The sequence below is a fragment of the Melanostigma gelatinosum genome (assembly GCF_949748355.1).
Source record: "Melanostigma gelatinosum genome assembly, chromosome: 10".
In the NCBI taxonomy this organism is placed as follows: Eukaryota; Metazoa; Chordata; class Actinopteri; order Perciformes; family Zoarcidae; genus Melanostigma; species Melanostigma gelatinosum.
Genome location: NC_136643.1, coordinates 26,930,934 through 26,957,913, shown reverse-complemented (window position 1 = coordinate 26,957,913; position 26,980 = coordinate 26,930,934). Strand labels below are relative to the sequence as shown.

Below are 26,980 nucleotides of genomic sequence, written 5' to 3'. Positions count from 1 at the left end.
AGAGTTTTCAAGCTGAAGTCAAACTGAACTGGTGCCTCGTCTTCTTACTTCCCTCTTTGACGTCTGACTTCTCGCTGTGTCATTTCATATTTGCTGGTTATTTCTCCATGTTTGTTTGTTAAATGTCTAAATTCTCCTCTTTTTTAAAACCCTCTTCTCTGATCCGACGCTTCATCGTGGATTAAAAAAACGGATTTGTTCTTTAAAAGAAATAGAAAGTAAGAAGATTGAGAAGATTCTTCGGTCAGAGGTTTCTCCTCCAGAAAAAGGTAGCGACCGTCTGAGATCATGACGGAGTGCTTTCACCACTTCTTAGTCTTTAACACTCGGCAGGTGGATTATCACCGTTTACTAATCTCTGTGTCGTCTCTTCTAACACTAATGCTTGTCTTTGTGTTTTGTCCGTCACCTCTTGGCGCCGCCGAATGACGCCTCTTCTTCAACTCTAAAAGGAACCACGAGTCTCGTTAAGATCGAGCGAAGGAGAGGAGCTCAGAAGATTCAGGAAGTCTTTTACGTGACGGAGAAAGTGTCGCCCACGGAGGAGGCGTGGGAACACGGGGAGGTGGTGGAGGAACATGCCGAGGTGTCGTACGAGGACGAGGCGGCTCGTCCGAGTGAGACGATGCCGTCGTTATCGGAGAAAGAGTTCTTCTTTAGTTCAATGGAAAAGGCCACAGATCAAAAGTCTGAGCTGAGAGCTGAGATTTCTGTTACTGACTCTTCAAAGAAGAAAGAAAGCAGGTCGACCAAACACGAGAAAACTCAAGAAACTGTTGTTGTAGTCCAGCAAACTGAATTGGACAGAGACAAAACGAGAGAAACGAGGGAAGACAGGATTTCTATCAGCACCATCGAGTCGCCAACAGAAGTTACAGAGAGGAAAGACGGCGGTTCAGTCAGACAGCTGCAGGACGAGAGCTCCGGTGTTACAGTCACAAAGACAGGAGAGATCACCATCGAAACAGAAAGCAAAGAGAGACGAGTGAGACGACAGGAAGTCAGGAAAACTACAACCAAAGAAATAGAGTCAGAAGCAGAAAAGGTCCCGTCAGTGACGGAGGCAGAGAAAAGTGAAGCAGTTATTATCAGAGGAAAAGAAACTGAAGGAAAGGTTTTGATAGAAGTCTCCAAACAGGAATCAGTCGATCACGACGTTTCAGATGAATACAGTAGAACTGAGACTATTACCATCCAGCAGACAGAAGTCACAGTTCAGGACAAACCGACACAAGTTGCTTCCATTCAGGTGAAAACGGTGGAAGAGAAAACTAGTAGAAAAGAGGAAACCATAGTTAAACCAGCAGTCGTTCCTGACTCCAAAAGAGATGAGACTAGTGCGCCAGAAAAAGTGCCGGTAAAGAAACAGGAGAAGAAGTTAAAGTCTGATGAGATAACTAAAAAACCAAAATCTAAAGAAGAGTCAGTCAGAACAAACATCCAGCTCCAGAGGCCAAACAGGACCAAACAGGAGGCGGAGTCTCACTTTGTTGCTGCAAGAACTGAAGCAGAAAAGCAGAAGAAAGAACAATCCAAAGACATCCCTCAAACAGAGGAAACTGGTCTTTTAATGGAGGTTCAGAGGAAAACCTCTGAACCAGAGAAGAGAAGGAGTTCCCCTCCAGCTGCTTCCAGAGGTACACAGAGAAATTCTAACATCTTGATCATTTCCATCTTTAACTTTCTCATTCGTAAACGTCTCTTCATGTTCTGTGCTTTAAAGGTGTTCTTTTTTATACCTTTGTGGTTGTAAGTCTTTCTTCCTCTTACACGTTAGTATCTTGCGTTAAACAAAACCTTATTGTTCATTAAAGAACCAGAAGTCGAGGCCGAGACGATTGTTGCTGCTTCGTCTGCTGAGAAAGTGGAGATAGAAGGAAAAGGAGCAGAGAGAGGTACAACGACAGCACTCTTTCAGCTGCTTCCTCTTTCTTATTATTGGTGTTTGTCTGGCTGGTTTAACTTGTTTGTGTCTGTGTTGTTGTTGTTGTTTTCTCCCTAATCTGTTGGCACCGCTACATGGTGCTTTCTCTTCACACCTCTTAAAATCCTCCATCCTCAAGCGACCACCACCGGTATTTTAGAGGCCGAGAAGAGAGACGGAGCTTCGTCTGCAGAGGGAAGAGAAGAGTTTGAGGCTGAAATTTATCACGAAGAAGAAGAAATTAAATCTAAATCTTTGCAGCAAGAAGGGATTTTAAGTGTGCTGATAGAACCTGATGACGAGTCTGACATAAGTGGAGATTTAACTGTTACTGATGGTTTAAAGACAAAGGGTCTGAAAACAAAAGAAAAGATCATCATGACTGGAAATGAATCTAAGAGGAAAGAAACTGTGGCAGTTCAGGATGAACCTAGCGAACAAGAAGAGATTTCTGTCAAAAAAACTGATTCTCCAACATCGAGCGTAGAAATAAAAGACATTGAAAAAGATATTAAAGAACATAAAGAAGCTTCTCAAAGCAAAGACAGAAAATGTAAGAGTCCAGAAAGTTCAGTCAAAGCTGTTTGTGATGAAAAACAGGTGATAGAACCACAGCAGGAAGGTGTTATCGCTCAGGGACTAGAAGATGACACTAAAATAGTTTTGTCCAAAGTAGTTCAACTTAAAGACAAGCTGGTCAAAGTCAGTCCGATGGAAGGAACTACTGAGGTGAAACCCGACAGAGACTCAGTTTCTCCTGCGATAGAGGTCAAACACCCAGAATCACTGGCGGATAGAGAAACCCTTAAAAAAGCTGGAATCTTATCTGAAAAGAAAGATGTTGCTCAGACAGAAGATGAGGACCGAGTCAAAGCTGTTGTTAAAGACAAACCAAAAGAAAAGACACAACCAAGACCAGAGCAAGCTGCGATACAGTCCTCTGTGAGCTCTGAGCAAGAGGGACCACCAAAAGCAACGGTAGACCATTATACCCCAGAACTAGAAACCACTAAGGCACAGGACTCCGGTAGGAAAGACAGAGTTGTTAAAGGGGAAGACGATCTTCATTTTAAAGAAAGGGAACAAATGTTAAAAGAAACCAAAGACCTGACAGAGATGGTAACAACTGATGATCAACAACACATAGTTCCTAAAGCTGAACAGACTGAAAGAAAAGCATCAACTACTCCTGTTATTAAATCATTGACAGAACCAGATCCCCCCAAGAGAAAAGAGCCAATGTTAGCCCAAACCGAAGAGCTTAAAGAGGCTCAGTTAAAACGGGTCACAAGTAAACGTCAAACATCTAAAACTAAAAAAGGAAAAGAAGCCTTTTTGTCAGAAACGTCTCAAATAGAAGAAGTTCCACTGAAATCTGAAGTTGAAGTTCAGTCAGAGGTCAGAGGAGATGAAATTAACAAAGTTACAGATGCATTTATTCCCACGGAAGAGCAGAAAAGAAAGAAAACAGTATTTAAAAAGCTTTCAATTGAGGAGAAAGAAAAGCCGGAAAAGCAGAAACAGCATAAACCAATCAAAGGTAACTCTGACAATGTCCAGTCAAAGATTCAGGAGGAAACTGTTGAAGACACTTTTATTAAAGTAATAGAGCAAGAACGAACTGAAAGAACGTCCTCAATCTCTCCAATAATCAAAATAACTCATAAAGAGTCACTGAAAGCAGGAGATGGTTCAGAAACTGCTAAAGTTGTTCCCAGTGAGACGAGTCAGAAACAAGTTCATCCTGTGATGGACACCACTTCATCAGAGCCAGATATCAATATTAAACCTAGTAGAACGGCTGAAATCCCAGCAGAGGATGAGAGCTCAGAAAACATTCCACTAAAAGACAAAGTAGCTCAGAAGGAAACAAGACAGAATCGAGACAAAATTGATAAGATTAAAATCAAAGAAGTTCAGTCGAAGACAGACGGGCAAAGAGATAAACTTTCTCCAAATGTTCAGCCAAAGATCGTCAAAGCTGAGGACAAAATCCCTGAAGTTTCTAAAACTGAAGAACAGAAGCAGCGTGTAAGAAAGGCCAAAACTGTTGAATCAGAATATCCACAAGAACCACAACAGAAACTCGCTAAACCTCAAGAGATTCTTGTTGAACAAGACCAGCAAAAGGTCAGCAGAGTTAAAGATAAAACCTTTAAAGTTACTTCTATCAAAGAAAGGAAACCGGAACAGATCGAAAGGAAGGTTTCAGTTCAACCTTTCACAGAGGAAACTTCTGAAGAACTGGAAGTAGCTCCTGAAAAACCTCCTGATGAGGAAATTAATTCCTTTGGGGAAAAACCTTCTGAAACATCAATATTCCTGAAGGAGAGACAACAAAGGTTAGCTGAAGGTAAAGAGGCTGCAGACAAACAAATCCAATCAAAGTCCGTCTTGGTTGAGGATAAAACTGAACAAGTGACTCCCTTCAAAGATAGAACATCTGACAAACAGGCAAAAACTAAAGACTTTGTCACAGAGCGTGAAACGTTAGCGAGTGAATCAGAATCTCCACAAGAACCACAACAGAGACCTCAAGAAATTCTTGTTGAACAAGACCAGCTAAAGGTCAGCAGAGCTAAAGATAAAACCTTTAAAGTTACTCCTCTCAAAGAAACAAAACCAAAGCAGGGACTGATTGATAGAACGCGTTCAGTTCAACCTTTAATGGAAAACACTTCTGAAGAACTGGAAGTAGCTCCTAAAAAACATGCAGAAAACCAAGAAAGTGAAAATAAAACGGTTAATAAGGAAACTGAAGAGTCAGAGAGTATTTCCCAGAAAGAATCAATATCTCTGAAGGAGAGACGACAAACGTTAAGCAAAACTAAAGAAGCTGCAGACGAACAAATCCAATCACAGTCGGTCACAGTTGAGAATAAAATTGTAAAAGTGACTCCTATTGAAGATGGGACACCAAAAATAGCTGAACAGCTTATTAAAAGAAAAGTCTCAGGTGCGTCTGAGGTTGAGGTACAAGTACCACACACAAAACATTTGGTGGAGCAAGATACTCAAAAAACAGGAAAGGAGGGAATTCCTAAGTCTGAAGCAAGATACTCGAAGGAAGAAACACAAAAGATAAAGAGATTACAGAAGTTACCAAAGACTGGAGATGAAATAGAGGAAGAATTGCAGACAATTGTCCTGATTAAAGAGCAAACACCTCTGACTGAAGACGAGAACACAAAACAGGAACAGGAGTATCTGTTGAGGCAAACTGATCCTGAAGAAACCGTTAAAGGTGATACGTCAGTTTGTCTTAAGAAAGATGAAGCTCAAAAGGATAAAAGGCCAAAGTCAACCCAATCTAAAGAGATTACAGTTAAAGAAGTCCAGGCGAGGACAGTCACAGTTACAGAAGAATACGGTAATGTTACACCTTTAGAGGCCACAAATGTCCAACAGGAACAAGCTGGAACAATGAGCTCAGTGGTACCTGCGATGAAGGATGCAGCTAAAAAACATCTAACAATAAAAGATGACGATGTTCAAACAAATATTCCACAACAGATGATCTCAGCTGATGATGTGGTCAAAGACGTTTCTTTGAGAAAAGAAAAAGAGGTTGAAGGAGAAATCAGGTCCAAATTAATCTCAGCTCAAAGTAAAAGAGAAAAAGTGTCTCCCATTGGAAAGAAGACACTAAAAAGACGAGGACAAATTGAAATCACAGCCTCATCCACTACTGAGCCTGAAGTAACATATGAAAAGTCTGATGCTCCAGAAAAATATCCATCAAGGAAAACAGAGGCGTACGAATCTGAGGATGTAAAGAAAGACAAATCCAGACTGAAGCTGGATCAAGCTGAAGCATTTAAAGTCGTAGAAAGCAAGTCAAAGGTGGAAGTACTCGGTGAGAAGACAACCAAAGTCTTATCAGAGTCCACTGCTAAAGCTTTACAGCGAGGCCAAGATACTGCAGACAAAGTTATCGGAGATACTCAAACAGAGATTCTAAGAAAAACTTTGCGTGAACGTGATGAAACTGACACGATTACAGAAGGAGAAGTCCAGTCAACGATAGTCACATTTAAAGATAAAAGCGCTACAGTTAGTTTTACTGAAGGAACACAAATAAAGATGGAACACATTAAAAGCAAATCTGAGGTGACATCCAGAGAATCACTGATAGCAGATGACAGGACAGAAAAATGTACCAAAAGAGAAATTCTCAAAGACAGAATCACAAAAACAGATCAAATTAAAACAATGTCAGCTGAACAAGACTTTAGTGATGGAGAAGAACGGCCAAAAACAATCACTGCCAAAGTTTCTTCTGTAGAAGAAATGAAAGTTAAAAGATCGCTGTTGGAGGAAGATGCTTTGGAAAGACAACTGACACTGGTTAAATCCAAAGAAATTAAGACAGAAACCATTTTAGGAAAAGACAAAATCATCAAAGAGGTTCAAGAAAAAGAAGCGATAAAAGCCACTGGACAGCAACAAATCAAAGGAGATCGGTTAGTTGTACCCAGGAAAAGCAATGAAATGTATCAAGAGACAGTTGAAGTGAAGGTTTCTGACAAAAACAAACCTTTAACAACAGAATCAAAATCAGATGTTGATCTAAAGCCTACAGTCAGAGAACCGTCAGTAACAGGTAAAACCAAAATAAAGACTACGGACTCTCCAGAATACGAACAAGTTGCCACCAGGAAACAGGAACCACAAGTGGAGCGCAGTCTGAAAGCAGACATCCGATCCTTCCCTCCTCAGGAGGCTGAAACCATCAGCAGCAGGAAGGGAGAAGCTCAGGGGCTTCAGTCCGTCATAGAAACCAGGGTTTTGTCTTTGGAACCAGAAGGTGTCGCCCTTCAAGACTCTTCCAGAGGTATAGAAGGGACATCTGTTATGTGTCACCGAGCACGTGTTTTTGATCTGAGCACCAAACATCGTTGTTTGATTGGCGCCCCGTGTCTGCTCCTAATCTCTTCTCAAGAATGTTGTTTGATTGGCGCCCCTGTGTCTGCTCCTAATCTCTTCTCAAGAATGTTGTTTGATTGGCGCCCCTGTGTCTGCTCCTAATCTCTTCTCAAGAATGTTGTTTGGTCCCAGAATATGTGTTACATATTAACTGTTTACTTGTGATATGAGGTTTTACGTCTCAAATGATTCTGGATATTTTGACATAAGAGGAACACTCGTGTTTACTGCAATCATGGAAGTTAAGATTGTAACAACAGTTGGATTCACAAGTTATATGATGGTTTTCTTCAACAACATCATGTCATATCACCCATTGTGTTTGGGCACTGTGAAGGACCACCACGCCATCAACTGAGACGGTCTCTCTTGGCTTCTTATCACCTGATATTTAAACCACCACAGCTTCATATTGGGGTTTACTCATCGCTCTTTCTAATGCTGTTGTTTGTTGTGTCTGTTATATTTCACTGTACCTGTGTGTATCCAGATAGAATGTTATGCACGGATGAGGTGACAAGCCTCTTCCATCTTTAAACTTCCAACTTGTGTTTGTTTCCATCGTTTGTTTTTGTCTTTGCATGGTTCGGTTCTCATCCCATCCGTCTTAATGAGGTTCTGATTGTCATATCATTTCATTTCCAAGTTCCTGTGAAGGACAAGGAGTCTCCACCACACCTCAAAGAAGCTCTGGTAGAGCCAGCTGCTCCTCCAGAAGGTACTCAGCTTCTCTTTTCAATGTGTCTTATGTCTGTGAAGGCATTCGTAAAAGAACGTCAGTCTTGATCAAACATGACTCCTGGTGGTGATTAATGTTGAATATCAATATAAACTTGGTGTCAAGCTCTCCAATCTAGAACGTGGTGTTTGTGTAGAGCTGTCTGTTGAAGTCCTTGTGTATCTTGTACTTGAAGGGATGAAAGTAAAAGTTCAAGAAGCTGCCAAAAAGCCTGAAGTCACTGACACAACCAAGAAGTTGGAGAAGAAAATGACTCCACAAGAAGAAGCAAAACCAGGTATCCTGATAATTCTTCAAAGAATTCTTCTGCATTCTTAAAAAGAGTTTTGTGTTTTACTGATACTTCAAAATACTTCGATTTCCTCTTTGTCGGCTTGAAGTGACCAAGCCGAAGCCTGTCGCAAAGGCCGAAGAGCCGACCAAGAAGGTGGAAGAAGACAAACCAGTGGTGGTTAAAAGGAAAACTCCTGAAACAGGTAGAAGTATTTGAAGGACTGAGAATGAAACATCCTCTTTGTTGGACTACATAGCCGCCCATGTGTTGTTGTTGATTGTTAGTCGGTCTTATTCTGGTCGCTATGACCTTTAGACCTGCAACAGCAGAACACTTTCATGTTGTGTGTTGTGTTTTTTGTGGTTAATTCATTTTGCTTGAACTCGAGCATGCCACATGTGTCCTCGGCCACTTCATTGTAGCCTGTTGTCTTTACATATTTCTTATGTTATTCCACTAATGTGATACTGGATTACTTTGCTCTGCATTTCCATCACTTCATCCCATATGTCATCCTCATTCTGTATTAGAACATTGACTTATTTCTGAATGTGTCTGGTAAGGTCTTTCCATTTTTAAATCAGTTGAAATGCTCTTTGTGACTAAATTACCTAATTAACAATTTTCTGAACTATACTTCTGTATTAGATGAAACCAAAGGACCCGTCCAAGCACCAGGAGGAGTCAAGAAAGGTAGGAGCTCAGCTTTACCATCACTTTACTGCAGTACATACAGTATACATCAATCAGCAGCAATGCAATCACACCTCCTGTATTCTTATTTTAATTCGTTTTATTTCAAAATAATTGGGAATAGGATGTTTTGATTTATTTTTTTCTATTTCTATGTTTTTTTTCTCTTTTTCTAAATGATTACTATGAGAATATGTGTGTGTTTGTTTGTTGTCGTTAGTTGTGTGTCAATAAGTAACGTCAAACCTTTGGTACCTTAGAAATTCTTCTGCAGAAAAAAGGAAAAATTCACACGGAAGTGGAGGGTACGTTTGAGATTCCCACTTTGAGGAAAACAACCAGAGTGATAAAGGAAGTGGAAGAGGAGCAGGAGATTATCAAACTGAAGAAGATTCCATCAGTTCCACATAAAGAGACTGAAGAAGAGGAAAAACCTCAGAAAGTCACCAAGACCACAGTCTTTGATGTTGAGGAGTTGGTGCACAGAGAAGAAGCTGTTGAGATGTCCGTCGCCACCAGGAGACCTGCAGAGGAGAGGAAACCTCGAGAGAAAGCAGATGTGGTGAAAAAGCCAGAAATTGTGAAGCCTAAAGAACAGGAACAGAAAGAAGCTCCTAAAGATGCATGGACCCGCCTGAAACCCATCCCAACAGAGGAGAAACCAGAAGACAAGATTTCTCTGAAGAAAACTCCCAAGGCACCGAAGGAAGAGGAACCTGCTCCGCCGAGTGTAGCCTTGAAGAAAGTGAAAAAATTGCCTTCAGATGAGGTTGAAGCAGAGGTAGTCAAACTAAAACCATTTGAAAAGCCTGTTAAACCAGCTGAGGAGCCAGAGAAGGACAAGAAGGAGAGGCCAGACAGGGATGCGGTACCTTTCCAGAAGCTAGAGAGGATCCCCAAAGAGGTGGAAACCAAAGAACCTCCCGAGAAACCAGAGAAAGCTCCTCCAGAGGTGAAGGAACCGCCAGCCAAGGTGCCAAAACCAGTAGATAAGAAGAAAACTCCAGAGAAAGAGCCTGAGGAGGTCAAAGCACCCACCAAGGTGAAGAAAATCCCACCACAGGAACAAGAGACAGAGAGCGTCAAGCTGAAGCCCTTCTCCAGGCCTTCCAAAGAGGCTGCAGAAGAGCCTGAGAAGAAACCAGCAGAGGAGAAAGAGAAGAAGCCAGCTGATGAACTGCAGCGCCGCCGCCGCACAAGTCCAGACGAAAAGCCAAAAGAACGAGAGGCAGAGGTTATGCCGAAGAAACCCGAGATCCCAGAAGCTCCAGAGAAGAAGCCGGAGAAGGTGGTAGAGGCGGTTCCAGCAGAGAAGATGGTGTCTCCTGTGCCGGTTTCTGTAAAGAAACCAGAAAAGGTTCCTGAGGTGCCCAAACCTCTGCAGCTGAAGAAGGGAGTCACGCCCAAAGCGAAAGAGGAGAAAGAAGAAGTGGCTCTGAAGCCCTTGGCACAGCTCAAGAAAGTTGAGCTGAAGAAGACTCCATCTCCAAAAGTTGAGAAGCTCAAAGAAGCAGTCCCTGTTGAGAAGATGCCGAGTATTGATAAACTCAAAAGGATTCCTAAAACGGTTTCACCGAGAGACTCTGTCGAAGCTGTTACTCTCAAAAAGGTCCCGAAGAAGCCGTCGCCGGAGGAGGCTGCAGAACCGGCTAAGCCCGTCAAAGGGAGGATCCCTCTGGTGAAGGAGGTCTCTCCTGGAGCCGTCCAGATGAAGAAGGTCGCCACCCAGCCGGAGGAGGAGGTGTTCGAAGAGGAAGCCGAGGAAGAGGCGGAGCAGGAGGAAGAAGAGGCCTGGGGCTGGGAGTTGGTTCCCCGGGACAGTTATGGCTCTGAAGACTGGGAGGGTGAAGGAGAGGAAGGAGCTCTCGAGGTTCCAGGGGTCACCAGGAGAGGTGAGATGGTGGGCAGCCCCTAAAAATGGCTGAGAAAAAACATTTCTTCATGCTCCTGATAATCTCTACCCATTTCTACCATCATGCCTCCATCATAATCGTCTCTTCTTCATCGTATCTTAAGTGTGATGCGATTTATGCCATCTCCTTCTTGTGTTTATGTTAATTATCATTCTGTTTGTCAAACTGTCTGGTCATATCCATAACTTTCCATCATTTCTGTGTTGTTATTTGTGCGTCTGTCATTTTAATATCTTTCCATTCCCATCAGTCCAACATGTGTTCTCATACCATCTTTAACTTCGGTTCCTTATTCCATCTCTTCATGGTGTAAAATCATTATTTCATATATTTACCATCACTTCATATTCACCAATCCATCCGCGTGGACTTTACATATCTCCCAGCACATTGACATATGATCACAGTGTGTGCAGCAAAATTCATTTGAATTGTTTCTGAACAGAGGGACAACCAGCAGAAGAAGCAGGAAGAGGTAGAGGTAGAGGGCTGAAACGTAAGTAAACCTATGAATTTTCAACAAAAAAAACCTGTTATGTTCTACATCCTTTTTGGTGATGCCACAGAACTCTTCTTGAAATCCAAAACGTCAATTCATTCTCTTGAATGATTCTATTTCTAGCCAAGCAGACCCCGTCCCCTGGAGAAGGCCGGGGCCGCGGCCTGAAGCCCGGTGGAAAGGGCCCGTCGCCACCAGAGGAACCCTTCGCGGGATTCAAACTCAAAGCCGTACCCCTGAAGTTCATCAAGAAGATTCAGGACATCGTGCTGCAGGAAGCCGAGTCCATCGGCTCGTCTGCCGTGTTCGAGTGTGAGGTCTCGCCCTCCACCGCCATCGCCTCGTGGATGAAAGGCGACTGTAACCTGCGAGAGGATCCCAAACACAAGTTCACCTCTGACGGCAAAGATCGCAAGCTGAACATTATTGATGTGCAGCTGGCCGACACCGGTGAATACACCTGTGTAGCCAAGAACGCCGGCAAGGAAATATCATGCACAGCCAAGCTCATTGTTGAAGGTACTTAACAATAAAACCAAAGATACTTGGTGTTGTGAAGACCAGAAATAGTACCAGTAGTCAAATAGCTGATTGCTTTGTTTGTTTAATCTCCACACAGAGTTACCTGTGAAGTGGATCAGAGAGCTGGAGGAGGAGACTTCAGCTATGAAGGGTCAGCCTCTGTATCTGACCTGTGAGTTGAACAAAGAGAGAGATGTGATATGGAAGTGGAACGGAGAGCTCCTGAAGAAACAGGCCGGCAAGATTCAGATCAACATCATCGGTATGCAGCACTCCGTGACCATCCAGAACACCACTGAGGCCGAGACGGGGCTCTACTCGTGTGAAGTGGCCAACCAGGAAGATGTAAAGACTGCAACGAATGTCAAAGTCATTGGTGAGCACAATATTGAACATATACATCAATCCAGTGATTCCTGTGGACTGTATGCAGCTCTAGATTTGGACAGGAATGGCTTGTTTTGTTTGTGGCCCATTGCTATTTAAAATAACATGTCATACTACGCTGATGATATGCAACAATATATTTAAAGTCTTCTGAACAATGTTTTACATCTTGATGTCCAGAAGTAGATGTCAGTGAGTAACCTGCAGCTAAATTCAGATAATCATATTCACATCTTGGACATTGCAAATTCAGATTAGGAGAAACCTTGAATTTCTCTCCTTAAGCTTCACTTCAAACTGCAGTAATGTCAGAAAACTGCTTGAAGTCAGATAATCCAAGACTAATCCTGTTTTATTTCCTCTGCCCTGCCTTAGTCTGCATCTTATATTTAGTATATTAATGGTACACATCGTGTCTTTAATGCTTTAATGTTCTACTCCAATAGAAATCATCAAAGATTGGATTGTGAAACCACTGAGAAACCAGCATGTGAAGCCAAAGGCTGCTGCTACATTTAAATGTGAGCTCTTCAAGGAAAGCCCCAACTGGAAGTGGCTCAAAGGAGAGACCGAGGTCACTCCTTCTGACAAGGTGGAGATAAAGAAGGATGGAAAGGAGCTGACGCTCACCATCAAGAACTGTCAGCCCGAGGACGTAGCAGAATACGCCCTGGAGGTGGAAGGACGCGTCTACACTGCCAAGCTCACACTTGGAGGTTTATCCATCTACCTACTTTCCTTCCTTTGAACTTCAGCCCCTCTAACACTTTTATCTATCCTTCTATCATTTGGTTGATATCTATGAGTACTAATTCAAATCTCTTTCTCAGAGCGGGAGGCAGAGATCCTGAAGCCCCTGGCCAGCGTTGAGGTGGTCGAGAAGGAAGATGCCGTGTTTGAGACGGAGATCTCTGAGGAGGATGTTCCAGGAGAATGGAAGCTCAAAGGAGAGGTTTTGATCAGATCCCCGGTATGACTTCATGGACTTGTTTGTGTACAAAATGTTACGATTCTTAATGCATGTATTTCTACTTTTGCATGGCCATTTTCATTACTTTATTGATATAAATGTGCTGTGATGTATTCACCAGACGTGCGACATCCAAATGGAGGGTGGGGTGCGTAGACTCACTCTGAAAAACTGCCAGGTGCATCAGGCCGGAGAGGTGTCCTACCAGGCTCTTAACGCCATAACCAGCGCAATGCTCAATGTCAGAGGTAAGAATTACTTCTGGTATCTGGGACCGCAGTTACAAATGTACCATGACTTTAGGATATTAGCTGTAAAAAATAAAGAAGTAAGGTCTGTGGGAATTTAAATAAAGCTTTACGGCACGTAAAAGCAGACCTTAGATCTTTATTTAAGAGGGTTGAAGAGTTAAATTCATTATTTGGGGCATTTTTTGAGACGACGTGCAGGCCGGAAAGAAGAAGAGCAATTTTGGTGTGAAATCAACTATTTCCTACGATCTAAATGGTGTCCGGTGTGTTTTATCTGTTGTCTGTCCAAAGGAAAATGTTTTATCTGTCGTTTGTTCAAATGTCTGTTGTTGACGATGGTCAATCGTAAATCTGTATCGTCTGTGGTGAAGTATTTGATGTTGACGTTCAGTGGCCAGTTTATTATTGAAACCAACACCATGCTCATGACTGGGTCCCTGCACCAGACACGAAATCACTGACATTTAGCAGCAGATCATGGAGTTCTGTAAGTATCTGATTTAATCAACATTAAATCAGTCAGATGGTCAAACAGGAGGTAACTGGTGCAGAAAGACGAGTTGGCCTGAAGAATGAAGATTCTGGTCACATCCTGATGAAGCTGAATTCAGAATTTGGTGGCAGCTGGACGAGATGATGGACTGGTCCTTCCTCATGACGAGAGCTTTGTTGAACGTTTCGTGAAAAACGCTTTTTACCAGCAAGACATGGCAGCTCTTCAGAGTCCTTCACCGTCATGCTCCAAAGAAGGCTGTTCTTTGTGAACGATCCCAGGAACGCAAAGACGCTGTTTTGCTCCGACGACCTGCACAACCTGAAGATTTTTCCACTGGATTTTCTTTTGGATATGATGGGATTAACTGTGTGTACCATCAATGAGCCACAATCTAGTCTGCAACCAGAACATTGTGGGTGTTTCACATAAATACAGCCGATATCCCTTTGGTAGGATTCCATAGAGGGGTACAACCCAGTAAACTGGCCACTGGCTGTCGTCTGTTGCACCTGTTGTTGTGTTTTGTCGTGTTGTTGATGTGTTCTGTACCTGTGTCACCTTTTTAAACCCAGAAATCGAAATGGACTTTGTTGTCCCGCTGAAGGACATTTCTGTGCCTGAAAAGAAACAGGCTAAGTTTGAATGCACCATCACGAAGGATGTCTCTAAGGTCATGTGGCACAGAGGCGCCGACGTCATCACCACAGACCAAAAGTATGACATCATTGATGATGGAAAGAAGCACATGCTGATCATAAACTGCTGTGAATTTGATGACGAGGATGAATATACAATTGCGGTTTTGGGCAAAACATCCACAGCTAGACTCACAGTGGAGGGTAAGTGCTGGACCACCACTACCGGACCTTTATTATTATCATTATGACTCCATTGAGTTGGTTCACTCCTCTTTCAAACTAACTCACTTGGATATGCTTTACTAATACAACTTTAGGTATTAGGCTCAAATTTATCTTGCCGATAAAGGACCAAACTGTGAAGGAAGGCAACATGGCTCGTTTTGAGCTGGAGCTCTCTCACGAGAACATCCCCGTCACCTGGTACAAGAACGATGTCAAAATCCACCCGAGCAGAACGGTGGTCACTCACGTGGACGGAAAGAAACACGTGCTGGAAATAAAGCAAGTGACTCTAGATGATACTTGCCAGATTAAGGCCGAGGCCAAAGGAATTCCTTCCATGGCCAACCTGACGGTCATAGGTAAACCATGATGAATCCATCTGTCTTCTTCTTCCCTCACAGCTATTTGTCCATGTTTGTGTCACTCTTGTGTGACATAGAAGACGTTTTACTGTCTTCTATGTCGTGCGTTTGTGTTCCTTGTCTTGTTTGACTGTCTTGTTCTTTGTTTGCCTTGGACCATATATATGTATGTGTAGTACTGATGTTGTACATGTGTTGTTTGTGTGTAGTTCACATGTTGTATATGTGTTGAGAGTCACCCAAAAAATGTCCCCATTCCAGAGGGAGATGCGTACTTCACAGTTAAGCTGCAGGACTACACCGCGGTGGAGAAAGACCAGGTGGTTCTAGATTGCGAGCTCAGCAAAGACGTGGATGTCATGTGGTACCACAACGAGGCCGAGATCAAGACCTCTAAGGTGGTGGCCATTAAGGCTGAGGGCAAACGCAGATCCCTCGTCATCAAGAAAGTCGGGGACAAAGACAAAGGACAGTACGTATGTGATTGTGGGACCGACAAGACAACGGCAACACTTCACATTGAAGGTAAAAACAAAAGAATTAGTTTTGAGGCAACTTCCTCCTGCTTCGCACACCTCTGTAGCGCACCCTTCATCTGCACCGCCTCCTAACCAAACCTCGAGACCCATCGCCACCTTTCTTGTTGCAGTTTTTCCATCACCTCTTAATTACCACTGTCATCACCTGTATGTGGTCCCTCTCCCATCACTCCACCCTCATGAAAACGGTAGAAACACACTACAAGAGTCAAAGGGTTTTTCGGAGACGGATGCTCCGGTGAATTTCTCCCTTGATTATCGCCCTAATGCTGGAGATCAGTCCTCTCCTGTAGTGTTCTTCCACCGTAACTCTTGTCCGTCTCTTTATGTGCTTTGAAGGGTCATCATGGTTCCCCTACCAGAACCACCCCCTCTGTGAAGAAACAAACCCCTTTATAGTTATTCAGTATATTCTGAAGAACTGTGGCACCTGAATACTGTAGTAGGTCCATATAGAACCAAAAGATCTCCTCAGACGTTACTCTTTGGCAATGATGTGCCCTGATGTGTCCGAAAGAATTGACGACACTGGAAGGTCATTTGGTTTTCTATGGTCCTATGAAAAGGTTGCACAATAAAGGAGCTTTCTGTTTAGTGTCTGTGCCCGTCTGTTGTCTTACATATTTGTATTCGTATGGACTGTGTTTTTGTAATAATGTCAAGTTTGTCTGAACGTCTTCAGTGAGAATTTTTGTCCCCTGTGTTAAACGTCAGCTCGCCACATCAAGGTGGTTCGGCCGGTGTACGGCGTTGAGGTGTTTGATGGAGAGACCGCTCGATTTGAGGTGGAGCTCAGTGAGGACGACGTCCACGGCCAATGGAAACTGAACGGAGAAGTCCTCAGTCCATCCGCCGTACGTCTCTTCAAATAACACCTCAGCAGATATTCTCTTGACCTTTGGTTTTGATTCACTTTCATTTTGATTTGGGATTCGATGTGACGTCACATGTCAAACCTCAGGGTTGAGATGTGAATCATGACGATGTTTGATCTCTTGTTAGCTAACAAATGAAAGTGGGTTGACCAGAGGGCCTTTTTTCTTTGAATCCTCGTGTTTTCATATACTGAAAAGTCTGTCGGTCGTCTGCAGGATGTTGAGATTGTGGAGGACGGTGCCAAACACACGCTGGTGTTGTACAACTGCAAAGTGCCTCAAACCGGCGAGGTGGCGTTTACCGCCGCCAACGCCAAGAGTTCTACTAACCTGAAAGTGAAGGGTGAGCTTTTCTTGTGCAAAGTCTTAACGGGCACACGCTCTTTGAAAATGAAGAAGCTGGAGCACACTGGTTCCTTTTAAGATCTTGTCGTAGTTTGATGGGTCGCTGCAGAATGAAACCTTGATACCGGCTGTATATCTGTCTGAATCAACAGAGGTCCCGGTCTCATTCATTACACCGCTGACCGACGTGCACGTGTACGAAAAGGACGAGGCAAAGTTTGAGCTGGAAATTTCTAGAGAGCCCAAAAGCTTCCGCTGGCTGAAGGGATCTCAGGAGTTGTCAAACGATGATAAGTTTGAACTCCTGGTGGACGGAAAGAGACACACTCTTATTGTAAAATCTGCCAGATACGAAGACGAAGCCAAATACATGTTTGAGGCTGAAGATAAACGGACGTCTGGAAAGTTGATTATCAAAGGTAAATGGTTGTTAGGCAGGAACGGTGTGATGTGTTCTGGGCCTTTTAAACACATCGTCACCGTTATCATCTGTATGTGTTCATATCTTTTTCAACTGTGTCCAACTCTATATTAATTGCCTTCATGTATATATATATATATGTATAATTTCTTTGTCAGGTATTCGCCTCGAATTTATCAAACCCATTAAGGACGTGACCGTGAAGGAGCGCGAAACGGCCGAGTTCAGCGTGGAACTCTCTCACGAAAAGATCCCGGTGGTCTGGTACAAAAACGATGTCCGTCTGCACCCCAGCAAGGTGGTGCACATGTCTGAGGACGGGAAAGTCCACACGCTGGCCTTCAAGGAGGTCACCATCGATGACACCTCCATGATCAAAGTGGAGGCAATGGGCAAGACCTCAGAGGCCATGCTCACCGTGCTCGGTCAGTGTCATTTTGAGGTGTAAATTCTCAGAAATGATACCGAAGACTTGACCTCAGTATTGATGACTTTTTTGGCCTCCCATGTTTCTAAACTGCTGCTGGTTGTTACTGGTTTATTTTGTTACGTGTCTTCTTGCAGAGGGCGACTTGTACTTTGCGGTGCGGCTCCAGAACTACACCGCCGTCGAGAAGGACGAGGTCATTCTGTCCTGTGAGCTGAGCAAGGCCGCCGCCGAGGTCCGGTGGTTCAAAGACGGCAACGAAATCTTTCCCTCCAAGAACATTTTCCTCCAATCGGACGGCAAGAAGCGAATGCTGGTGATCAAGAAGGCGGCCAAGAGCCACATGGGAGCGTTCACCTGCGACTGTGGCACCGACAAAACCACCGCCGACCTGAACATCGAAGGTAATACCTGCTGCGATGAGGACCCTCCACCCAGACCCCAGTCAGGACTGGCCCCGCCCACCACCATTGACCGAAACCCGCCTCCTCTCTGGGCTCATCTCCCATCCATCCTCCATCACTGTTCTCTCACTCTGCCTGATTGTACTTGTATAGAAACACCAATATGAACTCTGAAGAAATGATGGAGACATAAATCTGTGAATGTCTCTTCACTCATGTTCATAAGAGCGTTCATATACATCTTATGATATTCATATCATACTCATGTACATTTGTTATCTTCTTATTTTTATTGATTTATATTTTACAGGAGATTTCATGGTGCAATTTCAACCATCTTTCCTGCACAAGACGTCTAGTTCTCTTAAGTTAATGCAAAATGATGATGATTTAAAATAGATTATATTCCAAATTAAATAAATAATAAAAGCAGGCAGGAGCTCAAACTGTCTGTAAATGTGTTTGAATATTTACAACGTTTGAAATTGAATGCAAACTATTGTCTATAAGTGTTAATCACACCTTTATATATATATTTATATATATATAAATATAAATTTCACAATCAAGTTATAAAACTAAACTTTTTGTTAATGTGGCAATAATTATTGTTATTATTAATTTCTGCTGCTACCAACAATAATAATAGAAACAATACTGATAAAGAAGTTCTAATGTTAGTTCTATTTTCACAGCTGACAGAAAGACATTTTGATCCTTTCTGGTCGGACAAATCGATGAACATAATTCATAAATGTCTTCATAAACATGGAGTTATAAGACATGTATAGAGTACCTGTTGACAGTGTTCAGATGTTTTATAGGTCTGGAGTTACTCAATGTCTTCTGTTTTTGCACAAACTGTAAGTCGCTCTGAATGAGCGTCTCATGTCTTCACTGTTTGTCCTCATGAGACACAACACTGTGTTTCACTGTACACGACAACATGAAACTGTTCTTACTCGATGCTTCTGTGTTTTCTCTGGCGGGTTTCAGCTCCTCTTTGGTTTTTCTCTAACTGTTTTTTTAAAACCTCTGCAGAGCGTGACATCAAGGTCGTCCGCCCACTTTACAGCGTGGAGGTCACCGAGACCGAGACGGCCAAGTTTGAGACGGAGATTTCAGAGGAGGATCTTCACTCTACCTGGAAACTGAAAGGAGAGATGCTCCACCCGTCTCCTGTAAGATTCCACTTCATCCTGTGAAGAGCGTTCAGTTTGAGATGAAGTGATTCTTCTGATTGTTTGAACGGTGGATTCTCTTTTGTTCTCAGGATGTGGAGATCAAGGAAGAGGGATCCCGACACATGTTGATCCTCTTCAACTGCAAAATGGACATGGCCGGAAGTGTAGACTTCTCTGCAGCGAATGCCAAATCCTCAGCTCAGCTCAGGGTCAAAGGTGACAGAAATAACACTGACACAAACAACAGACAGTTTTGAAAACATTTGTTTGCAGTCGGCTTGAAATCCAGGAAAGTCCGCCTCTTTGCAGACGACACTCTGGTTTCTGTTTGGACTCTGATCCTCCGCTCAACATTTACAGTTACTGCTCCCTGATTCACCAGATTGTAGCTCTTCACATGTAGTTCACATGTAGACGTGAGAAACATCAAACCTGTCGTCTGCTGTGTCCTGATTGGTTGGCTGAGAGGGAAAAAGTTTCATCTTTATCAGTTTTTAGAAGCTCTGGAAGCCCAAAGAGGACTTTACTAAAATCAGAATGTTTAACTTGAAAACTAAATTTACGATAAAGTCCCAGCGAGCTTCCATACATCACCACCTCTTCACTCACTGTTGATTTCTGGGTAAAACTGAACTTTGTCGTATCTAATCAATGATGAGGCACATAAGTGAGGAAAGATGATGAAACATATTTATTAAAATATAAACATTTTCTTAAAAAGATATTCACTAAAAATGTTAACACATAATCCAGTTTGAGGTTATGCTAGCTGCTCCCCCCTGTTCCCAGTATCTATGCTATGCTAGGCTAACGAATCATATTAAATGTAAACATGAGAGACCTCAATCTAAGCATCTAACTCTGAGCAAAAAAAAGGTAAACAGATTAATTCATAAACTAAATAATTAGCATAGCCCCCCCCATGTCCTCCAGAAGATCTACAAGCTAAAACATTTTAATATTGTTTCAGTTTAATGTAATTCGAGAGATGGATAGATAGATAGAAGGATAAGAGTTTTTGACTCTGTAACACTTATGAATAAAAGATAAAATGAGTAAAGAACAAATGACCTTCTTCAGATCACGATGTATCAGGGCCTTTTAGGTAAATCCGTTTATTATATTACGATATTAATTCGAATAAAGTCCTACGTTTATGCGAGAAAAACTCGTAAAAGTGTAAAACATCTAAATGATCTTTGTATTTATTGATGTTCATAAAAGAACATCAGAACATTTGTCTTTATGTTATTTAACGGTGTGAAGACGTTAATCCATCCTACCATAGTGGAGCCGGGAGGTTCTTTGACCAAAAACACAACAATACTTGAGTTTATACTAGAAGATGTGTGAGCGTTGTACTCGTAGTTTATGACTTAAATCTCTGAGAATATTCACCTTTTCTTTCTAGTAAATTCTTGTAACATTTCTCTGAATTTGAATTTCCTCTTGTTCCGTTATTTATTTATTTGTTATGTCCGTGATATGCTGCATATCTTCAACAATCAGTGTTTAAATGTAGCATTCGATGCTGAGGCAGAACAGGTAAAGCTTCACAGTTAAGGGATCGGTGGCTCTAAATTAGATCTGAAAATGAATCGTGACCATTAAATCTGAACTCTTACATTTCCAATAAAGACCCGGATCAGTGTGGTGCTCCTGAACGAGCAGATCCAGATGAAGTAAACGTGTGTCAGCTGTCCGTCACAGTTGGCCGTTAACTGTCTGTGATTAAGAGGCTTTCGATGAGGCATGTGAGGAAGCCGGCTGTAAACAGTCGATGCAGCGCGTTGATCTGCAGCGACGTGCTGGACCTCAGAGCACGGCGGTCACATGACGGCTCTCGGCCTTCCTGCAGCGTGACGTTAGGTAACTCCTGCGAGGAGCTCCACATTCTCCTTTTCCAGGAAAAAATGTCAGCCTGTTGACTGACAGGAGCAGATTGAATCCCCCCCCCTGATAGGTTTGGCAGAAGCGGACTCTCAGCCAATCGGGGCCCTCGGTTATTTGAGAAGCCGCATGCCTTATCTAGAGCAGGTTGGCAGTGATTGGCAGGGAGGAGGACGCGACCCCGTCCCTCACTGGTTTCCTGCAGGTCGCATGCTAATGAGCTAGCCCCCCAACGCCGAGTCACCAGGGTGTCCGTCTGCAGTTGTCCTGAGGGTGTCCACCTTCAGCTCAGCCACACCATGAGGACGAGCCGCTGAGGATTATTCTCTCTTTTTTGGATCTATTGACCTGTTTCGGGGGGGGGACTAATCATGTCTTCTCCCCAATCCAAAGCCCGAGTCATCGGCCTGGCGAGACCCCTGAACGACGCCACCGTGACCGCAGGGGAGACCGCCACCTTCGAGTGTGAGCTGTCCTACGAGGGCATCGCTGTCGAGTGGTTCCTGGAGGGTTCCAAGCTGGAACCGAGCGACAGAGTAAGTACTGACACACCTGAGTCCTCAAAACAAAGCACCACTCACTTCCTGACACACAACACCTGTTGGCATGCAGACAGACCTCCTCCTCGGGGGGGGGGGGGGGGGTCCGGAGGGCCTCGTGGGTTGGTTCTGGTCCAGATCCAGGGTCCTCTTTGTACCCAATGTTCAGGTTCTCTGTTGCAGGTCCAGCTCTGTCTTCATATAAGGGCCTGCTGCTGCTGGAGGTTCAGGATTCCAGCTGAGCATTCGATCCTAGTATTGAGAGAACGCCGTGTAGCGCAGCTTTTTCTGCCCTGCAAGCATTTCCACAGGGTTATTTTTAACGGAGGCGCAGGGCAGGTGGCAACAGGAGCAGTTTGACAGCTTGAGTTTTAAAATCACACCACAGAGGAGCAGGAAGTGATTTTTTTACTGTTTTCAGGCTGAAATAAGAGGCGGTACTCTGAGGGATTAGTTTGATTATCAGATGAAACCGAAGAACTCTGAAGGTGTCGGATGACACTCAAAGTCTCTCTGACATTTACTGCATGTTACATAGTCGACGAGCTGCTGCAGCTGGTTTAAAAAATCCGTTTTCTTACAATATTACAGATAAAGTGAGTAAATAAACAGGTTAACTGTGACGCAGCGCAAACAGAAACTACTGCTTCTTTTGTTTCCATCAAAGATTTATTCTTAAGAAGTAAAGTCATAGATTTGATGTAAGATTATGGTTAAAACTAAAGATAAATATGAATGTAACCAACGTGAAATCTATTATTACTGACAGAACAAAGACATCTGAACTAAATCATTTATAAATGTATTATTACACCTTCCAGTTCAAAGAGTTTAAAACAACAGAATCAGGGAACAAATAAAGCTTTGGTGCTTTAATGATGCACAGAAAATAAAACTATGAAACAGTTTGTTGAGCCACAGATTTAGTTTCATAAAGTGAAATGTACTTTTGATTGATGTTTACGAGACCTTAAACTAAAGTCTTCAGAGGAAACAACAGGAGCTGCTGAGCAACTCTGACTCACACGTGAACACTGACCAAAGAAAAACACAGTTTGGTCTTTTATCGGCTGAAAATAATAAAAAGTCAGATAATATCTGTCTGCAGACCTGAAGAAGCATCAGTGCTTTTATTTCAATCTGTCTCAATCACAACGTACTTTTCACACAAACAATAAGTTTAATGTTGAAACCAACAACAAAAAATGATCCATGACAAACAATCTGAAAGGTTTTTAAAATATTAAAACTAAATACAGATAATTGTTCTTGTTTGTGTTGTTATTCTTAAGACCAAAAAGGTAAATATGTCATAAACACCGAATGTTTAATTTCTCTTCGGTGGATTATGTTTCTGTGGGCTCGGTGTGAAATACAGTCTGTGGAGGTAAAACCAGCCTTCAGGTGTCAAAGGTCATGCTGTTTAAATCGGGGGAAGGAGAGCAGCTGCCTGCAGTCGTTCTAGCTGTCGGGGATCAGCTGACTCACCATGCATGTGCTGCAGACCCGAGAACCCAAAACTTCAGCTCAACTCTGTGTCTTGTGAAACTCACAGACAATGTGAAGGGATGAAAAACAAAATTATATGACGACTCTTGTGTATGGCTGACTCTTGAGTGTATGCTGGACACCTGTCAGGCAGAAAAAAAACCCAAATCTCTGACTCTGTGTTGTCTCCATATCACAGACAATGTTCAGGGAAGGTAAACTCTACTAATACAATTACTCTGTTGACCCTGCCAGGGGTTGTTCAGGGCAGGTTAAACCGTTGTAATGACTGACAATGTTAAACCTGACAAGTGCTGTTCAGGCAAGTACAAACCCTCTCATTAACTGACTCTGTTAAGCCTGGCAGGTAGTACTCAGGGCAAGGTAAACCCTAAGAGTCCACAGAAAGGACAAAACATATAAAAGAAACAGTTAAAATAGTCCAATCAAAGAAAGTTAAAATAGTCCAATCAAAGAAAGTTAAAATAGTCCAATCAAAGAAAGTTAAAATAGTCCAATCAAAGAAAGTTAAAAGAGTCCAATCAAAGAAAGTTAAAAGAGTCCAATCAAAGAAAGTTAAAATAGTCCAATCAAAGAAAGTTAAAATAGTCCAATCAAAGAAAGTTAAAATAGTCCAATCAAAGAAAGTTAAAAGAGTCCAATCAAAGAAAGTTAAAATAGTCCAATCAAAGAAAGTTAAAATAGTCCAATCAAAGAAAGTTAAAATAGTCCAATCAAAGAAAGTTAAAAGAGTCCAATCAAAGAAAGTTAAAAGAGTCCAATCAAAGAAAGTTAAAATAGTCCAATCAAAGAAAGTTAAAATAGTCCAATCAAAGAAAGTTAAAAGAGTCCAATCAAAGAAAGTTAAAATAGTCCAATCAAAGAAAGTTAAAATAGTCCAATCAAAGAAAGTTAAAAGAGTCCAATCAAAGAAAGTTAAAATAGTCCAATCAAAGAAAGTTAAAATAGTCCAATCAAAGAAAGTTAAAAGAGTCCAATCAAAGAAAGTTAAAATAGTCCAATCAAAGAAAGTTAAAATAGTCCAATCAAAGAAAGTTAAAAGAGTCCAATCAAAGAAAGTTAAAAGAGTCCAATCAAAGAAAGTTAAAAGAGTCCAATCAAAGAAAGTTAAAATAGTCCAATCAAAGAAAGTTAAGAGTCCAATCAAAGAAAGTTAAAATAGTCCAATCAAAGAAAGTTAAAATAGTCCAATCAAAGAAAGTTAAAATAGTCCAATCAAAGAAAGTTAAAATAGTCCAATCAAAGAAAGTTAAAATAGTCCAATCAAAGAAAGTTAAAATAGTACAATCAAAGAAAGTTAAAATAGTCCAATCAAAGAAAGTTAAAATAGTCCAATCAAAGAAAGTTAAAAGAGTCCAATCAAAGAAAGTTAAAATAGTCCAATCAAAGAAAGTTAAAAGAGTCCAATCAAAGAAAGTTAAAATAGTCCAATCAAAGAAAGTTAAAATAGTCCAATCAAAGAAAGTTAAAATAGTCCAATCAAAGAAAGTTAAAAGAGTCCAATCAAAGAAAGTTAAAATAGTCCAATCAAAGAAAGTTAAAATAGTCCAATCAAAGAAAGTTAAAAGAGTCCAATCAAAGAAAGTTAAAAGAGTCCAATCAAAGAAAGTTAAAATAGTCCAATCAAAGAAAGTTAAAATAGTCCAATCAAAGAAAGTTAAAAGAGTCCAATCAAAGAAAGTTAAAATAGTCCAATCAAAGAAAGTTAAAATAGTCCAATCAAAGAAAGTTAAAATAGTCCAATCAAAGAAAGTTAAAAGAGTCCAATCAAAGAAAGTTAAAATAGTCCAATCAAAGAAAGTTAAAATAGTCCAATCAAAGAAAGTTAAAAGAGTCCAATCAAAGAAAGTTAAAATAGTCCAATCAAAGAAAGTTTAAATAGTCCAATCAAAGAAAGTTAAAAGAGTCCAATCAAAGAAAGTTAAAAGAGTCCAATCAAAGAAAGTTAAAATAGTCCAATCAAAGAAAGTTAAAATAGTCCAATCAAAGAAAGTTAAAAGAGTCCAATCAAAGAAAGTTAAAATAGTCCAATCAAAGAAAGTTAAAATAGTCCAATCAAAGAAAGTTAAAATAGTCCAATCAAAGAAAGTTAAAATAGTCCAATCAAAGAAAGTTAAAATAGTCCAATCAAAGAAAGTTAAAATAGTCCAATCAAAGAAAGTTAAAATAGTCCAATCAAAGAAAGTTAAAATAGTCCAATCAAAGAAAGTTAAAATAGTCCAATCAAAGAAAGTTAAAAGAGTCCAATCAAAGAAAGTTAAAATAGTCCAATCAAAGAAAGTTAAAAGAGTCCAATCAAAGAAAGTTAAAATAGTACAATCAAAGAAAGTTAAAATAGTACAATCAAAGAAAGTTAAAATAGTCCAATCAAAGAAAGTTAAAAGAGTCCAATCAAAGAAAGTTAAAATAGTCCAATCAAAGAAAGTTAAAATAGTCCAATCAAAGAAAGTTAAAAGAGTCCAATCAAAGAAAGTTAAAATAGTCCAATCAAAGAAAGTTAAAATAGTCCAATCAAAGAAAGTTAAAATAGTCCAATCAAAGAAAGTTAAAAGTGTCCAATCAAAGAAAGTTAAAATAGTCCAATCAAAGAAAGTTAAAATAGTCCAATCAAAAAAAGTTAAAATAGTCCAATCAAAGAAAGTTAAAATAGTCCAATCAAAGAAAGTTAAAATAGTCCAATCAAAGAAAGTTAAAAGAGTCCAATCAAAGAAAGTTAAAATAGTACAATCACAAACTAGGTTTGTTCTTGACGTATCAAGTGACCTGAGCTGCATTCCTTGTGTGATGGTTACGTCTGTTGCATATGTTTTGTAACTGGTTGAAGAAATATTCAGGTGTCCGATAAAATACGTTTATGAAAACCATAAGAAGGCTGTGGTGGAGTTTAATTAACTGAGAACCATGACAGACGAGAGTGCATATATGCTGTATTAGTGCTAATCTGGCAGCTCTGTTTTGAAGCAGTTGTAGTTTATTGAAGTCCTTGTTAGCTGCTGCTGACCATGTGACTGTATAGCAGACGACCAAAGACCAAGGACTGTAACACCTGATGAACAATAGAGTTAAATAAGTGGAGCACTTTCTAGTCATAGCTCTGCCCCTTCACATTCAGACCAACTCTTCGTCCAGCACTACACCAGTAGTTTGGCCTTTTCTTCTATAGCTCAACCTGACACCGACAGGTGAAGCTGTGTGTCACCATTAAGCCAAACAATACTGCTAGTTTTAGAAATGTTCAGGGCTCGTTTGTTCACTTTCACCCAATCAGACTCTCTCTAGATCCTGGTTCAGGATGGTTACTAGTTCATGTTTATTTGAAGCAGTGCTATGATAGTGTTGTTTCATCTGCATACATCACCATGCTGGCCTTCTTAATTGCTAGAGGCAGATCATTTGTGAAAACAGTAAAGGGGCCTAAGCAGCTTCCTTGTGGAACCCCACAGCTGATGTATCTGCAGTCTGATAAGCTACCATTATAATAACATAATATATAATATTACTGTTATAAAAGACTCTCTGAAACATAACTGACCATCCAACAGAGAGCCCTACTGCTGAATCCATATTAGGTAGGTGGTGTTCAGGAAAGGTTAAACCCCACTATAACTGACTCTGTTTAACCTGACAGGTAGTATTCAGGGCAGGTTTAACCCCTGTAATGACTCTGTTGAACAGGTGGTGCTGAAGGCGGAGGCTAAAGTCCATAGTTTGACTCTGAGGGACGTCCGGCTGAAGGAAGCCGGACAAGTTAAACTCACCGCCAAAGACTTCCAGACTGAGGCCAACCTCATCGTCAAAGGTAAGATCTACTGGTTCTTCTGGACTCTGATGACTCTACTGGTTCTACTGGACTCTGATAACTCTACTGGTTCTTCTGGACTCTAATGACTCTACTGGTTCTTCTGGTATCCGATGACTCTACTGGTTCTATTAGACTCTGATAACTCTACTGGTTCTGCTGGACTCCAGATTTTCAATGGAAGTTCTGTATTGAGTTTTATGTTTCACAAACAAAACTAAACAACTGT

General features: G+C 41.4%; 1 protein-coding gene across 1 annotated transcript in view; it reads left to right on the top strand.

Moving 5' to 3' along the window:
- The window catches only part of ttn.2 (titin, tandem duplicate 2), a 223,407-nt gene that overhangs the window by 94,425 nt on the left and 102,002 nt on the right, over positions 1-26,980 (top strand). Inside the window, exons 96-119 of the mRNA XM_079277290.1 lie at positions 453-1,637; positions 6,561-6,758; positions 7,497-7,568; positions 7,765-7,866; positions 7,970-8,065; positions 8,817-10,448; positions 10,915-10,965; positions 11,092-11,487; positions 11,588-11,866; positions 12,324-12,593; positions 12,708-12,847; positions 12,969-13,095; positions 14,167-14,433; positions 14,550-14,816; positions 15,081-15,344; positions 16,073-16,212; positions 16,450-16,576; positions 16,731-16,997; positions 17,158-17,424; positions 17,564-17,830; positions 18,872-19,011; positions 19,104-19,230; positions 21,298-21,440; positions 26,628-26,751. Coding sequence (XP_079133416.1) covers positions 453-1,637; positions 6,561-6,758; positions 7,497-7,568; positions 7,765-7,866; positions 7,970-8,065; positions 8,817-10,448; positions 10,915-10,965; positions 11,092-11,487; positions 11,588-11,866; positions 12,324-12,593; positions 12,708-12,847; positions 12,969-13,095; positions 14,167-14,433; positions 14,550-14,816; positions 15,081-15,344; positions 16,073-16,212; positions 16,450-16,576; positions 16,731-16,997; positions 17,158-17,424; positions 17,564-17,830; positions 18,872-19,011; positions 19,104-19,230; positions 21,298-21,440; positions 26,628-26,751 — 6,948 coding nt within the window. The remainder of the gene's footprint in view (positions 1-452; positions 1,638-6,560; positions 6,759-7,496; positions 7,569-7,764; positions 7,867-7,969; positions 8,066-8,816; positions 10,449-10,914; positions 10,966-11,091; positions 11,488-11,587; positions 11,867-12,323; positions 12,594-12,707; positions 12,848-12,968; positions 13,096-14,166; positions 14,434-14,549; positions 14,817-15,080; positions 15,345-16,072; positions 16,213-16,449; positions 16,577-16,730; positions 16,998-17,157; positions 17,425-17,563; positions 17,831-18,871; positions 19,012-19,103; positions 19,231-21,297; positions 21,441-26,627; positions 26,752-26,980) is intronic.